The sequence below is a fragment of the Carettochelys insculpta genome, chromosome 1, assembly GCF_033958435.1.
Source record: "Carettochelys insculpta isolate YL-2023 chromosome 1, ASM3395843v1, whole genome shotgun sequence".
Taxonomy (NCBI): Eukaryota; Metazoa; Chordata; order Testudines; family Carettochelyidae; genus Carettochelys; species Carettochelys insculpta.
This window is the reverse complement of record NC_134137.1, coordinates 350,667,295-350,684,125: the sequence shown is the minus strand read 5'-3', so window position 1 is coordinate 350,684,125 and position 16,831 is coordinate 350,667,295. Positions and strand designations below refer to the sequence as shown.

Below are 16,831 nucleotides of genomic sequence, written 5' to 3'. Positions count from 1 at the left end.
TCTTGCTCGATTGGCATAGAGAACGAGCGCCAGGGGTTGCCTTCGACGGTGGGAGAGATCGTCGCATCTCACTGGACAATCACCACCCGCCTCAAGCTGGGCAGCCCCCAGCCAGAAGGGTACTGTCCTGCCACAGTTCACCTGCCTCACTGGGTGCGTGAGGCTTAAGGTTCCCAAACCTGACAAGTGACTGAAATTTGAGCACCAGGCAAACCAATAAGCAAATCAACAAGAAAAGGAAACCATCAGAGTTTTAAGCTTGCTTGCTGGAATGTGCGGACCATGCTGACCGGTTTGACTGAAGATCTTCAGGACATCAGCGACACCCGAAAGACCTCTGTCATCAATGAGGAACTGAAGAGACTCCAAGTTGACATTGCTGCTCTGCAAGAGACGCAACTCGCAGATTCGGGATCTCTAAAGGAAAAGGACTACGCCTTTTTCTGGCACGGTAAAACCCAAGATGAACCCAGGGAGGATGATGTTGGCTTCGCCATCAGAAACACCCTTCTACAAATGGTGGAATTAGTCATGGGCGGATCAGAAAGACTCCTTCAGGTCATACTTCAAACTTGCGCCGGTCCTGTCCACCTGATCAGCACTTACGCTCCAACCCTGTACGCCACACCGGAAGTAAAAGACAAGTTCTATGACATGCTTAGTGCTGCCATAGTGCAAATACCTGCTCACGAACAACTGTACATTTTGGGAGACTTCAGTGCAAGAGTTGGAGCCGATCGTGACTCATGGCCTTCCTGCTTAGGCCACTTCGGTGTGGGAAAAATGAATGAAAATGGACAGCGTCTTCTTGAACTTTGCACGTACCACAATCCTGTGCATCACAAACACATTTTTCCAAACCAAGCCACAGCACAGAGTGTCATGGAGACACCCACGCTCGAAACACTGGCATCAACTAAACATGGTCATCGCTAGATGTGATAACCTCAAAAACGTCCTTCTGACATGCAACTATCATAGTGCTGACTGCGATACACATCACTCGCTAGTTTGCTCCAAACTCAAGGTGAGACCCAAGAAGCTGTACCACTCTAAACCAACTGGAAGGCCCCACATTGATTCCAGAAAGACAGCAAACTCGGAGAGAGCCAAAAAGTTCAGAGAGATCCTCGAGGAGAATCTGTGCAGCAGCCCTGGGGGTGCCAATGTGACATCCAGATGGCAACATCTGAAGGATACAATTTACAACATGGTCTTGTCAGTGTTTGGAAGAAGAGCTAGAAACACAAATGACTGGTTTGAAGCTAACTCCGGTGAGATGATTCCAGCCATGAAAAAGAAGTGCCCTGCACTCCTGTAGTACAAATGCTCACCGAGCCAGAGTACCCTCCAAGGACTCAGAGCAGCTAGAAAAACAGTACCGCAGACAGCCAGGCGCTGTGCCAGCAACTACTGGCTCGAGCTATGCAGCAGCATCCGGACCAGTGCTGACTCTGGTAATCTCAGGGGAATGTACGAGGGCATCAAGAACGCATTAGAACCCACCCAGAACAAGATGGCACCTCTGAAATCCAAACCTGGTGAAGTCATCGCTGACAAAGCCAAACAAATAGAGTGCTGGGTCGAGCACTACTCCGAGCTGTATTCACGCGAGGACATTGTGGTTGATACAGCCCTCAGTGCCGTCGAGCTCCTACCAGTAGTGGACGAACTGGATCAGGAACCAACTGTGGATTTCTTCAGTTCGTCCATCGACAGCACTGCAGTAGGAAAGGCCCCAGACCAGGATGGTATACCACCAGAGGTAATCAAGTGTGCCACGGACACCCTCCTGGAACCCCTGCATGAGCTACTGTGCCTGTGCTGGAGAGAGGGAGAGGTTCCACAGGATATGCACAATGCTAACATTGTAACCTTGTATAAGAACAAAGGAGACAGAAGCGACTGCAACAATTACCGTGGAATCTCCCTCCTAAGGATCACTGCTAAACTGTTTGCTCATGTCATCCTCGGCAGACTCCAGAAGATTGCTCAGAGGGTGTATCCCGAATCACAGTGCGGATTCTGCGCAGAGAGATCTACCACTGACATGGTCGTCTCTCTGAGGCAGCAGCAGGTGAAATGCAGGGAGCAGAGGAAGCCACTCTATATTGCCTTCATCGACCTGACCAAGGCCTTCGACTTGGTCAGCAGGGACGGACTGTTCAAACTGCTTCACAAGATAGGCTGTCCGCCACGGTTACTCAAGATGATCCAGTCTTTCCATGAAGACATGAGAGGAACCACCCACTATGACGGCACATTATTGGATGTTTTCAGCATCAGGAGTGGCATCAAACAAGGATGCGTCCTTGCTCCGACATTGTTCGGGATCTTCTTTGCACTCCTCCTAAAGCACGCCTTTGGATCTTCAACAGAGGGCATCTTTTTGCACACAAGAGCTGATGGGAAGCTGTTTAATCTTGCAAGGCTGAAAGCTAAGTCTAAGGTGCGGAAAGTCCTCATCAGAGATATGCTGTTCGCAGATGATGCTGCTGTAGTGTCACACAACAGAAGACCAGCTTCAGAAACTGCTGGATCAGTTCTCCAAAGCATGCAAGGACTTCAGGCTTTCCATCAGCCTAAAGAAGACAAACATACTTGGTCAGGACGTTGCTGAATCCCCATCAATCAGCACTGACAACTATACGTTGGAGGTCATCCACGAGTTTGTTTACCTCGGGTCCACGATCACTGACACCCTGTCATTGGAGACTGAGCTAAATAGGAGGATCGGAAAAGCGGCCACAACTCTGTCTAGACTCAGCAAGAGAGTGTGGAATAACATCAAGTTGTACACCCACACCAAAATGCAAGTCTACAGAGCCTGCATCCTCAGCACCCTCCTTTACAGCAGTGAGTCTTGGACCCTGTATGCCTGCCAGGAAAAGAGTCTGAACGTCTTCCACTTGCGCTGCCTCAGGCGCATCCTTGGAATATCATGGAAGGAGAGAGTGTCCAACACCGCCGTCCTTGAGCAAGCTGGAATCCCAACCACGCACACCCTCCTCAGGCAGTGGCGGCTCCGCTGGCTTGGCCACGTCCACAGGATGAATGCTGGAAGGATCCCAAAATACATCCTGTATGATGAGCTAGCCTCTGGCAAAAGACCTCCTGGACGCCCCCAATTGCTTTACAAAGATGTCTGCAAGAGGGACCTCAGGGAGTTAGACATTGAGCTGGACAGTTGGGAGGAGCTGGCAGGCAATCGCAGCAGATGGAGATAGGCACTACACAAGACCCTTCAGAAGGGTGAAATGTGGATCAGACAGCTAGAAGAGGAGAAGCGAGCCCACAGAAAGCACAGGAAGGATCTGCCAGGCACCCATTACACATGCAACAGATGCAGCAAGGACTGTCGCTCTCGTGTGGGCCTTCACAGTCACAGTCGATGCTGCAAATGATGATTCCAAATGGAACTACAAAGGGCGTGATCCATAGTCTACGTAGACTGCAGGATGCCTTCTACTGTAACCAAGACTGTGACTTTTTAAAAAGCAATGCTTTTTTCTAGAAAAAATGGTGGCAGAACTCATGGCCCAACCCCCCACCCTCCAGCCGAACTGCCCCCCACATGCAGGGCCCAGGCTGACCCCCAGGTGAACCTTACCACCCCCTGGCAGCTTAACTGCCAGCCCTGCATGGCCTTAGCTGCCCCTCAGTGGCTTTATAGTCCGCTGTGCAGGCCCAAGCTGCCCCTTGCAGGGTGCAGACTGTCCCCTGCAGCTTAACTGCTCCCCAATGGCTTAACTGCCCCCGGCGGGGCCCAAGCCACCCTCTCAGCAGGGCTCAAACCTCCCCCAGTGTCTAACCTGTCCCTCCTCCATGCGGGGCCTATCCCCCCTGCACGGTCCCAACCACACCCCCAGCTGCTTCCCCCTCCTCTCACATCCTCAAACCCTCTGGTGGCTTGCTCCTCCAGTGGCCCCCGAGCCACCTCCCCCTTTGTGGCTCCAACCCCCCGACAGGTTGCCCCCACATGGCACCAACCACCTTGTGTGGCCCCATCTACTCCTGTGGCTTAACCCCTCCCACCACGCAGCCACAACGTGCCCCTCTGGCTTATACCCTGCACCCTACCCATCACCCACCTTCTCCACATGGCTGCTAGCATTTCAGAGCAGGGAGGGAGTGCAGGAGGGGTCAGCCAGAGGCAGCCACCCAGAAAAAGAGCCCTGTTAAAAAGTATCACCAGCACTTGGAGCATGCATAGAAGTCATATGGTCAAATTTCAGCGTTCTGCCTCAGAAAGGTTGCTGACTCCTGTTCTAGGGTAACAGATTTACTCCTTTGGCAGACAGCACAAAAGATGCTGCCACCCTTTGAAGCCTACAAAGTCACCAGAGAGAAGTGAAAGGCTTATTTTTTATTAAGTTTAAACCACAAAACACTGCAGACAGAGACCACTAATGGCTGAGGGGATTAGTGAATGGGATGCAAAACCTGTCCCACTCCAGTCACCAATTTTAAAACTGTCCCATATTGGTAGTGATTAAAAATTTGTAAGATTTTAACCAGTTTGCAAAATACACCCGTGTGAAATGGGGTGGTCTTAGGCCAGCTTTGCTGGCTGTGTCCACATCACTAACTACCATGAAAACAGACACTCTTTGGCTACCTTGTTGGCAGTCTTAGCAGAGGGTCCAAGAAATAAATTAATAAAAAGCATAGGGAGAAATCTTCTCAGCCCACAGATGGTTCCATCCTACTGTGGAGGAAACACATGGGTAGCGCAGAGTGAGGACTTCTGTTAAGTTCTGCTGTCTCTGTTTTGGGATATGTAAGATTTCAGTCTCCAAGATAAGCACCAGCACCAAAGACACACAGGCTACATCTACAGAACCAGATAAATTCAAGTTTATTAAAATTGATTTTATAATACTGTTTTTTTAAAATTTGATTTTGAGTATCCTCACTTCCCACTGGCTCCTGACAAATTTGACATATCCCTTCCACACTGAAATACCAAACATTGACTGTTGCAGCAGTGCATTGTGGGAGCCTATCCCACAGTTCTCTCAGCCCTCCATTCTGAGGTGGGAGCCAGGTGCAGCAGCGCTGTCAGTTTCCTGGGTTCCCACAGCTTGGGGGACCCGGGTAACTGACAGCACAGCAGCCCTGGTCAGTTTCCCTACTCGTTAGTAGCGGGGAGCTGGGAGCCAGGTGCAGCGCATAGCTTTGTGGGATACATACAGGACACTTGTGGAGACTAATGAATTGGAATGGAAGACATGGTGCTTCCCCAGTACTCTTTATTTGACATTTTAAACTTGAGATTGACTCTATACACATCTGTTAATATTGACATTTTGTTATTGATATTAGGGCAGACTAAATCAAGCTGATGAAATTTACAGTGAAGACAGTGACATTTTAATGTCGAGCTAACTCCTTTAAGTTAGATTTTATTTCGTAATGTAGACACAGCCATAGTCTACTGGTTGCATCAGCCAGAGTAACCATAGTTGATGGAATCACACCAGGCATGAAATAGTGAAGTTCTCAGATATGTCTCAGTCTTGTGACTCTAAGTCTTTGGGTCATCCCTGCAAGGGGTGCCAGGCATTGTTCTCTCTCTTTTTTTTCTGCTTCTGAGTAAAATGATTTTTCTGATGTATACCAAAGTGATAGAATCTGTTAAAACCTGAGTGGAGGTATTACATCTTTCTTTCCTGTTCATGCCCAGTCTAAAATATGGTGTTGCAATAGTAGTGGCAGCAGGGAAGATGATTAGAAGAAACTTTAGCTAACATTCACTGTGCTATTTCAGAAGGTGAACTAAGAAATAAGTTTTTAACCAATTATTAGGGTCTGTCATGGGAAGATGAGGGCTTGTGATCAAACTTTGTTGCCCATCTGTCTAGCTTTTTTGCATTGCTTAATACAAAAGTTTTTCTTCTATTCAGAAGCAGTTGGAGCTGTTGAGGAAGAATACTTGTGTGTGGAACTTCATTTTGGTGCTGATACTTCTCTCAAGTTGGGTTTTTATGAAAAATATGTTAATGTGTGCAGCTAAACTTGAGGAGGATTTGGGAGAAGTTCGTTTGTTAAAAAGAGATTAGCTTAATACACTAAGGAGGAGATAGGAGGAAAGAGCACTATCCCTTGTCAAATAATTGCTATTTGATCCTTGTTAATATGCAGTAAAGAGCTTTACTTCTTTTCTTGTTACAGAGCTTTATGAATTCTTTCTTTGTTGCAGGACAATGTGACGGATAACAAGATAATTTCTGAATCTTCTCAGATGAATGAGTTTGAAACCCTTACTGCCAAGTTCCATTTTGTTGATCTGGCGGGATCTGAAAGATTAAAGCGTACTGGAGCTACTGGAGAGAGAGCAAAAGAAGGAATTTCTATCAACTGTGGACTAGTAAGATTAAAGACTTGTTTTGTTAGGCTGTAAACATCTTTTTCTTGTTGGGGGTTTTTTTGTTTGTTTGTTGGTTCTCTTCCATTGAGTAATCTCTGAATCGGAAATATTTAGTGACACTCAAAACTAAGCATTTTAGTATGCGAAGATATGACATGAAAATGTATAGGAGTTATAACTAGATGCCTATACTTGTTAGTAGTTCCTGGGTCGCAGTAAATTATAACTGGAAAACTCTGGTATCAGGCATTCTCCCTGAAAGTAACTCTGGTATAGCAGGACGTATCTTTAGATAAGATGTGCCCACTACTGATTTTAGTGGCAGTCACACTGTGTTGCATTTGCAGCATACCAAATATATAAATAAAATGTTTACTGCAGTAAAGTTTTAAATAGAATTAAAACTATGGAGTAGATTGCTAAGCTTATAGTATTTTTATGATATCTTTAAAGGGACTCAATCAAGTTGAAAAGTAGTTCATTAACAAAATAAGAAATTTAAAGTTTTTGCTCCTATATCTACTGTAATCCCCCTATTCTGATGACTTAGCAATTGAATTTTATTATTTAAAAAATTATTTCCTATTGCTGTGTGAAAGGCCCAGACAAAGGCAGGCAATTGACAGACTTGAAGTGATTCCGTGTCATGCCTCTGATCATTGTATTTGCTTGGAGCCTCACTGGTTTATTAGTCCTCTTTGTTGGTATTAGGATTTGCTTATGCAATTTTCTTTACAGGATTGGGTACCAAATTTGTTAAAAACAAATGTTTTCACTAAATTTTCAACAGACAGACTTACACACTTTGGGTAAGTCCATACTTGGGAAATAAGTCGATTTCAGATACGCAGTTCTAGCTATGGCATTTGCGCAGCTAGAATTGATGTATAGGAATTGACTTGCTTCCTTGGGAAGACTGAGCCTCTGTAGTCTCACATCAACATTCCTTACTCCATGTGATGGCGTGGAGTACGGGGTAAATGGCTGAGCCCAGAGGGATCGATTTTGCTGCGTCTTCACCAGACACACACAATCAAACTCCAGAAGATGGACCACCAGCATGCTGATGTTCCACTAAATATAGACAAGCCCTTAGCCTGTGACAGAAAGTAACTTATCTCTTAGGATGAGTTTTTGGTTTCTCTGTATTTTTAATCTTATGTGCTCTCTTTAGTAGCAAAAATATAGCCTGTATGGAATCTGAGTGGTAAGATGCTGCTTTTATAAAGTCACCAAAACTGCCCTTAGAAAAACCATTTCAAACATGAAAATGTTAATTCCCTGGATTATATTTCTAGCATTATGTTGTAATCCATAGATAGCAAATGACTAAAACACATTTAAGCACATGGGAACACTATTGAAAGTAGCATTGAATCTGAAATTTCATGATTGTTGGCTGAATTAAAACATTTTATTACTGGTTGAACCTCTCTAGTTTGGCACTCGTCTGGCAACATCTGCAATCCAGCATGATTTTAGTTAGTTGGATGACCAGTTACCATGGATGTGGCCAAATTTCTTGTAATCCCATAAAGTTTTACAGCCACCAATCCTGGCTCTCAGTGTTCTGTGCTATTATTTAGCTGTAATTACCTCTACATGTCTCCTAAGAGCCCAGTAAGTAGTGGAAGTATTTGTAATATGCTAGACAGTATTGACCTCTTGCAGTCTGCCAAATTCTCTTGTTCCACATTGGTCACCTCCCGAGAGTGCTGGACTAGGGCGTTTCTACCAATAGAAAATATTGGGTTTCACCTAGTGGTGACATGCAAAGGCCTCAGAGAAAGTGGCACTTTGTTTTCCTTTACAACTTAGTTACTGATTTGCAAATGCTTACATGCGAGTAATCCCATAGAAAAAAGTGGAACTGCACATGCACATAAGTTTTTGCAGTATCCAGGCTGTAGATTTGCTTTAACAATGCAGAGTGTATGGTAACAGAATTACAAATAAAGAATTCTATACCAGCATCTCAATAAATAAATAAAAAAAAAAATCAGAATATTTGTTCTTTCATATTGGCTGAGGTGTTAAGTCCTCATTTTTGTGTGAGAATAACACTGAGGCAAGATGTTTGGTTATTTTTTACCTTTAATATAAAAGACAATTTAGTAAAATTAAAAATAATAAGAAACATTCCTTCTTCAAGAAATTACTAATAAGCTTAATGGCTTATAATGGCTGTTGCAAAATAAAATGTTGAATACACATGATCTTCTGTTGGGGTTTAATATGCTTGCCATGTAACCAGCTTGTTGCGAACGACTGCAACACTCATTTAATATGTTGTTCCCAACATGTAAATATACACTTGCGCATAACAGTTACTGTAGCTGGGTCAATAACAAATGTTTTTTTAAAATAAGGCTACTTAAAATGTGATAACAGGTTTGTTGTAAAATTTGTCTTGATTTTAGCTGGCACTTGGCAACGTAATAAGTGCACTGGGGGATAAAAGCAAGAAGGCAACTCATGTACCATACAGGGATTCAAAACTCACAAGACTACTTCAGGACTCTCTTGGAGGAAACAGGTATGAAGATATGGTGTTGCATGCTACATTGTGATGAAACAGGCTTGACAGTTCTGTTAAAGGCCTGCATCCTGCATAATTTTCAAGAATATTATCAGTTTACTATATGAGACCTAAAATGTTTTGGTTGTTATGTATATAATTGCAATACTCAAGATGACTAGAAGTATATAATTTAAATGAAAACTTTCCTTTACCCTTTTGGAAATAATAATGCTTTTTGTATTGTGTTAGTGTACAAGGCCTGGAAAGTATAATATAGCAGGGGTGCGCAAAGTGGGGGATGTGACATTTTGTAATGGGGGGGTGCAGTACAATCAGCCCTCTCCACACTCCCTGCAGCTTCTGCTGCCTCTCCAGCCCTCTGCTTTCCCCCAGTCGGCCTCCACCAGTGCTGTCGCCAGGGGAATGCCCCTCCTGCTGCTGGGCCAATCAGAAAGTGCAGAGGCCCTGAGTCAAACGACGGGAGCAGCTGTTGAGTTCCTGGCTTGGTAAGGTACCCTCCTGGGGTCCTTCCCCTGAATACCCCTCCCCTTTGGGGCATCCCATTGAGCCCCTTCTTGAACATCCCACCCCGTTCTTGAGCACCCTCCTACATCCCTTCCTGTGGTCCTCCCACAGGTTGTGGTCGGGGGGGTGGCTAATTGCAGGGTCAAAAAGGGGGGCATGATGTAAAATGTTTGCTCACCCCTGCAATATAGTATGAACAAAAGTGAAAATGACAACTATATTTTCCTTTGTAAGTGAAATTAGAAAATACTAATAGTATAAACATTGAAAACCACAGTAGATTATTTTCATTTTCAGTAGTCTAAGGTGATACGGTATTAGTAACCCAGGTAAAAGAGTCAGTTTGGTGACATTGTCCCTTTCAGTGGCATTCTGGGTATACTTTGCTTATTGCTAAATTGTTTGAAATCTTAGCTGCTGTTTAAGGAGAAAATCCTTTTTTAAACTGTGCAATTCAAATGTTGCAATTTCACTGTTGCATCACAGTCTTATTCATTAGAATGTGGTTGAAAGTTGTAGTCACTTTCTGCTTGAAGCAGAATTTTTTACATGACTTATTTTACATGGGATTTTCTGTGCAGTCTTTGATGTGTTACCATGTACAGTTAGTGTCAGAAAGGAGGTGTGACTATAATTATGGGAAAATTTTATAACAATCCCAGCAGTATTTTATTAAAAAAACAACAACAAAAAAACACTTAGAGATTTCATTACCGAACTAACATTTTAATTTTGCAATCTGGTTTGGCTCCCCCACAATGTTTTCACACTGTTCTTATTGTAAACCCTCATTCCTCCATTTCTCCCATGCCAGCCACTGATGATAGTCATACCTTTAAAGTGTTTTTTTTTCAAACTACTCTGTGCCTGTTTATGGTGGGGAGGGTGGGGATGTGCAAGGGAGTTTGGGGAGAGGGGGGAGCTTGGGGTTTGCACATGTAACTTAATAGTTGTGCTCAAGATGAGCATTTTTTTTTTGGTTAATATCTGTCACTGTTGTAAACAGAAGCTGAGTAGATTTTTTTTTTTTTTGTGTGTGTGTCTGAGCTGATATATTTTCATGAGTTTTCCAAGCCTGTTGTAAAGAGTTAATTCCTTCCTGCTTATTCCTCTAGTCAAGTCTTTAGCCTTGGCTTGGTTGCCCTTAGTTACTGTGGAGATGACTGAGATACAAACGGGATTATGACTTCAGTGAGAAATAATACTCCTGTATTTAATGTTTATATAGCTCGTTTCATCTTCAAAGTTGTCTTAAACATTAATCAGCTAATTACGCAGTAAGCATCCAGTCTCAGATGAACTCTGAAACGCAAACAAATGTTTCCATTAAAATGCTGGTTGACAAATATCCATGGGCCACCTGTAATGCACATCAGTGTAGGCTATTTTCCACTCATTGGGAGAAATGCTTGCCAACATCAGCTGCATTTACCAGGCTAGGCAGGAGGTTAGGCTGCTTCTTTTGGGGTGTAGTCTGACTCTCCCAATCTGATTAAGTATTGTAGTCCATCTCCTGGGAGCGGCCTCAGGGTTTCTGAGCATATACGCTCTATACCTCCTGCACTGTCGTCTTCCTCAGGCTTTATTCAGCTCACATGACTCAGAATGCTGTAATCATCTTTAATTATGTTATGCTGAATTGAATCCTAAGGAAAAGAAGAAACAACGTTATTATATAACGAGAATTATCTCTAGCTAGAATCAGTTAAGAATGGATATTGTATTTGGTGCCACAGATAAGGGTATCTTCTTTGAACCTAGGTGTATGCACTAGCCCGTGTGTGGTAACGTATCTATCATAGCAATGAAGGGTCCTGTGGCACCTTATAGACTAACAGAAAAGTTTTGAGCATCAGCTTTCGTGAGCACAGACTCGCTTCATCAGATGCTGGTCCAGCATCTGATGAAGTGAGTTTGTGTTCATGAAAGCTCATGCTCAAAACTTTTCTGTTAGTCTGTAAGGTGCCACGGGACCCTTTGTTGCTGTTACAGATCCATATCTATCATAGTGTCTTTAAAAAGATTTTTAACAGGTGCCTGATACCGTTTTGATGTTTCAATCCATTATGGCTTTGACTGAGTGATATCTTTACTGACCATAGCACTGCTAAAAGATTTCCAAGGGGATAGCTAACCAAAATTTGAAATCCAGATTGTACTTGCAGAAAACAAAAACAAAAAAAAAAAAAAAAGCTTTTTGTTTCTACCCCCCCCTTCCAGTCCTATAGTCTTGTTGTGACAGGAACTGATACATACTACTTTTCCTTAGTTGTGTACTTTACCAGTTAAAGTGGACTGGTGACTTCTTTTAATATTGTTTTATTAGAGATCATTAACTTTGAAAAGCAGCTGTTGCTTCTGTGTAGTATCAATTTTTCATATAATTTTTAAGTACGGTAGCATTCCATTGAATGTATTCCTTTGACTGTATACTGTATATGTTGTGAATATGCCACACACAACCTTTTATTACAAACAAAGACTTTCTGGTAACAAGATCTTTTATGTTGTACTGCACCCAAAGAACATTTAGATGATGGTAATGCTGTGATTGTATCCATGTGTACTGTTCTCACTGTGCATAATCCTGGCCAAAGGTGCATGCTATAAAAATTCTGAAGCCATACTTAAATACTTTTGCCCAGATTATGCATATAAAGATACTGAGCACTAATGCTATTTTAACTGAAAGGTGTTTGCATCAGGCAGTATATGGCATGAAAACGTGCTTAATTTTCATATTATTTTTAAAGAAAAGGTAAAAGTAAAAAGAAGGATATAGAATGAGATTTGTTAAAATACTGTGTCATGGAAGTCTGATGGTAAACCAGAACTGAAGTCACCTCTCAGTTGATCAAGAGGAAGTAAAGTACTATTATGTCAAAGACCTTGATTGAGCAAAGTACTTATACATGCTTAACTTGAAGCTTGAGTAGCTGCATCTTCATCAGTTTTATGCTATAATGAGACTGCCTACATGCTTAAAGTTAAGTTAAAGTTAAGCATGTGCTTAGGTATTTTGCTGAATTGTTGGTGCCGGAATGCATGAAAATAAACAAAGAAGAATTCTGAGGTTTTAGTCTGAGCCCTGAAATTGTGGGCTTGGGAAAGTTATTTACCTTTTCCAATTTGGTTTACCAAACAGTACAATGGGGATAATAATAATCTGAGAGATCAATTAATGAGTTTCTCTTTGTAAAGTCTTTTAAATGTGTAAAGAACTACATAAATCCCAAATAATTACCATTTATTTTACATATAGGAGGTCCGATCAGTGATCTCACTCTTCTATGCTGAAGTAAGAAGATTTAAGACCAAACGGCAGCATTAGCTCACAATTTCCATTCTTTTAGTGGTATAAGTCAGATTCTGAACATTTTAAAAGTTAAAGTCAGTGCTTTTGTAGCAATGTTTATTTCAGTTGATGTATTTGATACCAAGACACATGGGCTGTTTTGCATAATTTAAAAGGGTTTCTGTTTTCATGTATAAAGTTCATCTGGGTTTGTAACTTACAGCCAAACAGTCATGATAGCATGTGTGAGCCCTTCTGACAGAGACTTCATGGAAACCTTGAACACACTAAAATATGCCAATCGGGCACGGAACATCAAGAACAAGGTGGTGGTTAATCAGGACAGAGCTAGTCAACAAATTAATAGTTTACGCAGTGAGATTACGCGGCTTCAGATGGAACTTATGGAGTACAAAACAGTAAGTAAATTTATTAGGCTTCCTTTTATTTTATAATATCACTAAAAATTTACAACTCATTTTTCTGTTATCTACTTCTCCTGTACACAAGTAAAAAATATAGAATAATACGTTTAACTTACATAGTACATGGTGGTATCCCAGATTTTACCTTCAGCTATGGATGCATGACTACTTTTGATGCAAGTGGAAGCTGAATATCAGAAGGCAGGATGTGAACTTATAAACCAGTGTTTCTCAATCAGGGGTATGTGTACCCTCAAGGGTACACCAAGGTCTTCCAAGGGGTACATCAACTCATCTATATATTTGGCTAGCTTTACAACAGGCTACATTTAAAAAAAAACACTAGTAAAGGCAGTACAATATAAAAGTTCATTCAGAAAATGACTTGGTTTTTACTGCTTCATATGCCTTATGTTGAAATGTAAGTACACGATTTCTATTCCAATTCATTTATTTGATTGTAAGATGGTAGAAAGTCAGCAAGTTTTCAGTAGTAGTCTTCTGCATGTTTTTGTAAGTAAGTTTTTAAGGGAGGTGTAACTTGGCGGTATGCAAAACAAATCTGACTCCTGAAAAGACTGCAGTAATCTGGAAAGGTTGAATGGCACTTGTTTCCAGACCTCAGATTACTTTAGGACCATGTTTCTCAGCCGGTGGTATATGTACCCTTATGAATACGTGAGAGAAGTCTGGGGGTACTTAATTTTTTTTTTAAAGGGACACTTTATAATAAGGTTTCTTGACCTTTTTTAAAATAAATAATCTATACAGAAAGCGCCTCATTCACCACTAAGATCTGGGGGTAGATTGCACCTCAGTTTATGATGGCACTTGATTAAGAGTGTCATTTTTTAGGTATGTTATTGTTATATTGGTTAATGATTTTAAAACAGTTTGTATTGATTGAAAATTTTGCCTTCCAGTTCAAGAGATTACTGGTTGGACTGGCAAGAAAACAAGTCATGGGTTAAATATTCTGCAGAGTTCATGAGATGGAAAAGTAAATTCTGGACTTTGGGTTTTAAAACTACAGTGTAAATTGTACATATTGCATACTCGTACTACGCCTTCTTAGTGTTTTTTCAGCAACAAAATAGAAATATTTCTCACAAATGTACTCCTGCTAAATTTCACAAATCACAAGCAGTCCTGTAGCACCTTAAAGGCTAACAGATTTATTTATAAGGTAATGAGATTTTGTGGGTAAGACCCATTTCCTCAGATTTGGAGTAGACAATTAGAATCCACCCTGGATGGATTAACAGGGCAATCCCCTGAGTCTACTGTTAAGTTGTTTACCAAGCAGTCTCCTTCCTTCAGTGTGGTTCTGAGAAAATATTTTCATTTTAATAGGAAAAGGAACAGTTTCCACAGTTCCTCTCCCCTGCTAATGCAGGTTCCAGTGCCTTATCACAGGTCAAATGAATTTTGAAGGAACATGTTGTTTAAAATAATTCCAGCACAAATTTTTTGAGAAATATGCATATGTCAGTAATCTTTGAAGGAATGATAGCTTCCACCTTGGAGTGTTTTTGGAAACGTAGGAAATTTTAAGTGGTCTGGTCTTCTCTGATTTGAATGTCAGTGTTAACAAATAAACATATTTTCTCTAGGGTAAAAGGATTATTAATGAAGAAGGTGTGGAAAGCATCAATGACATGTTTCAGGAAAATGCTATGCTGCAAACAGAAAATAACAACCTGCGTGTAAGAATTAAAGCAATGCAAGAGACTGTTGATGCTCTAAGAGCCAGAATAACACAGCTCATGTGTGATCAGGCCAACCAGGTCCTTTCAAGAGCAGGTATTGTGTACTTTTTAAAATTAAAAATGCTGATTATTAACAAGAAAATAAACTTCTTGCTTTTCAGTTCTTGCAGGTTCCTCAGGGTCGGAACAGCAAACCTTCTGCAGGAAAACGTCTCTCTTATCAGTCTTCGCTGTATTACTTAGAAATTTTAGTGCGGCACACCCTTGAAATATGCTGTTTTTCAGTTGTACTTAACTTGCATCAACATGAGTTAAGTGCAACTCAGAATCCTGCTACTCCCTGGCCCTGGTTTAACCTTTTTGGCCTTGCACGGCCCTGGCTCAACACTCTTCCCCCCGCCCCCACCCTGGTTCAACTCCCCCATGGCCTGGCTCACCACCCCCATTCATGGCTCCGACTCACCCACCACCCCATGCATGACTCTGGCTCACCCCCGCCCCCCCCCCCGCAGCCCCACAGCATGACTCCAACTCAACAAACCCCCTCTGCACGTGGTCCCAGTTGATAAGATTACTCATGTGCTTAGATGCTTTGCTCCATATTGGGGCCTAAGTACAGAATTGGTGGATGTTATCTTCCTTTGTAGACAGTGGTTGAAATTGCTTAATCTACTGCTCATTTTGCATGAAGTTTCAGAGTAATCTGAGGAGGAATTTACATATCCGACATTTTATTACATTTATGATCTACATGTAATTGTTAACTAACATAGAAAATAAAAAAAATTAAGTTGAACTTCTGACGCAAATAGGGGAACATGCATTTCAGCCTGGTAATTCACTGTAAGCATGTATGGTAGAGACCAGCCTGTACTTGAGATTTTTTTTTTAAAACATCACATCAGTTCAGATGAGCCAGTGTTAGAATTGATTGGAGTCATATAAGGTAGATAAAGTTTCTGTGACCACACCCATGTTACCACTGTGCTAATTAAACTTGCTTTTCAGTGTATCAGACACTCATGTACACTAGGGCTCCAGCTGGTTCACCTGTACTAATGTTAAAATTATGGGAATTTGATGCTGGAGGGCAGAGGAGAATTGCAAGGGCATTTCTTAACCAGGATGTTGCTACAAAACATCTCTGAGTTCCTCTCTGTGCATGTCAGTGAAACTTCTGGGAAATGGCGGGGGAATTGTTGGTCCAGATGGAGCCACACATTCTCACTCTCACTGGCCTCATGGCTAGCTATCTTTTAAAGATTGTGTGCATACGCAGTCCTATGAATCGCTGTACAGTAAACCCCCAACTTACGCAGAGGTTCCACTCTTTTGCAGCCCCACATAAGTCAAATTTCACATAACCCAGGGGAGCCAGGAAACTGACCAGCAGAGCAGCGCTAGTCAGTTTCCCTGCTCCTGTCAGTGGCTGCAGCCAAGAGTCAGGCTACTGCCCTGAAAGGAGCTAGGAAATTGCTCCTGTCAGGCAGTAGCTGTTCCTGTCAGTGGCAGCAGCTGAGAGTCAGGCTCTTGGCTGCTGCCACTGACAGGAGCAGGGAAACCTCTCCTGTCAGCTGTGGCCCCCCAGTCTTCTGCTGCTCCTGACAGGGGCCAGGAAACAGACCAGTGCAGTAGCACTGGTTAGTTTCCCCACTCCTGTGAGTGGTATGGAGCTGGTGCCTGGTTCCTGCCTGCCTGCCACTCACAGGAGCTGGGAAACAGCCTGGCTCTGGGCTGCCCGCTATGTACAGGAGGCAGGAAACTGTCCAGCGTTGGGCTGGTCAGTTTCCAGGCTCCCTTGAGTGGTGGGAAGCCCAGAGCCAGACACCAGCTCCTTGCCACTCAGTCATGTTAACCCAAGATATGCACATCTCTAGTGCACGTATCTTGGGGTTCTACTGTGTTACATGGTTTGACTGATTAGTGTGGACGTGGCCAGTTCAATATTTAAACCTAAAGGCGCTTCAGTTTTCCCAGATATGAAAT

The 16,831-nt window shown here is 42.5% G+C and overlaps 1 protein-coding gene across 8 annotated transcripts in view; it reads left to right on the top strand.

Moving 5' to 3' along the window:
- KIF21A (kinesin family member 21A) overlaps positions 1–16,831 on the top strand; it is a 185,955-nt gene that overhangs the window by 73,463 nt on the left and 95,661 nt on the right. For all 8 annotated transcript variants that reach the window (XM_075016233.1, XM_075016206.1, XM_075016187.1 and 5 more), the window contains exons 6-9: positions 6,203–6,370; positions 8,791–8,906; positions 12,935–13,130; positions 14,750–14,939. In XM_075016233.1, coding sequence (XP_074872334.1) covers positions 6,203–6,370; positions 8,791–8,906; positions 12,935–13,130; positions 14,750–14,939 — 670 coding nt within the window. The remainder of the gene's footprint in view (positions 1–6,202; positions 6,371–8,790; positions 8,907–12,934; positions 13,131–14,749; positions 14,940–16,831) is intronic.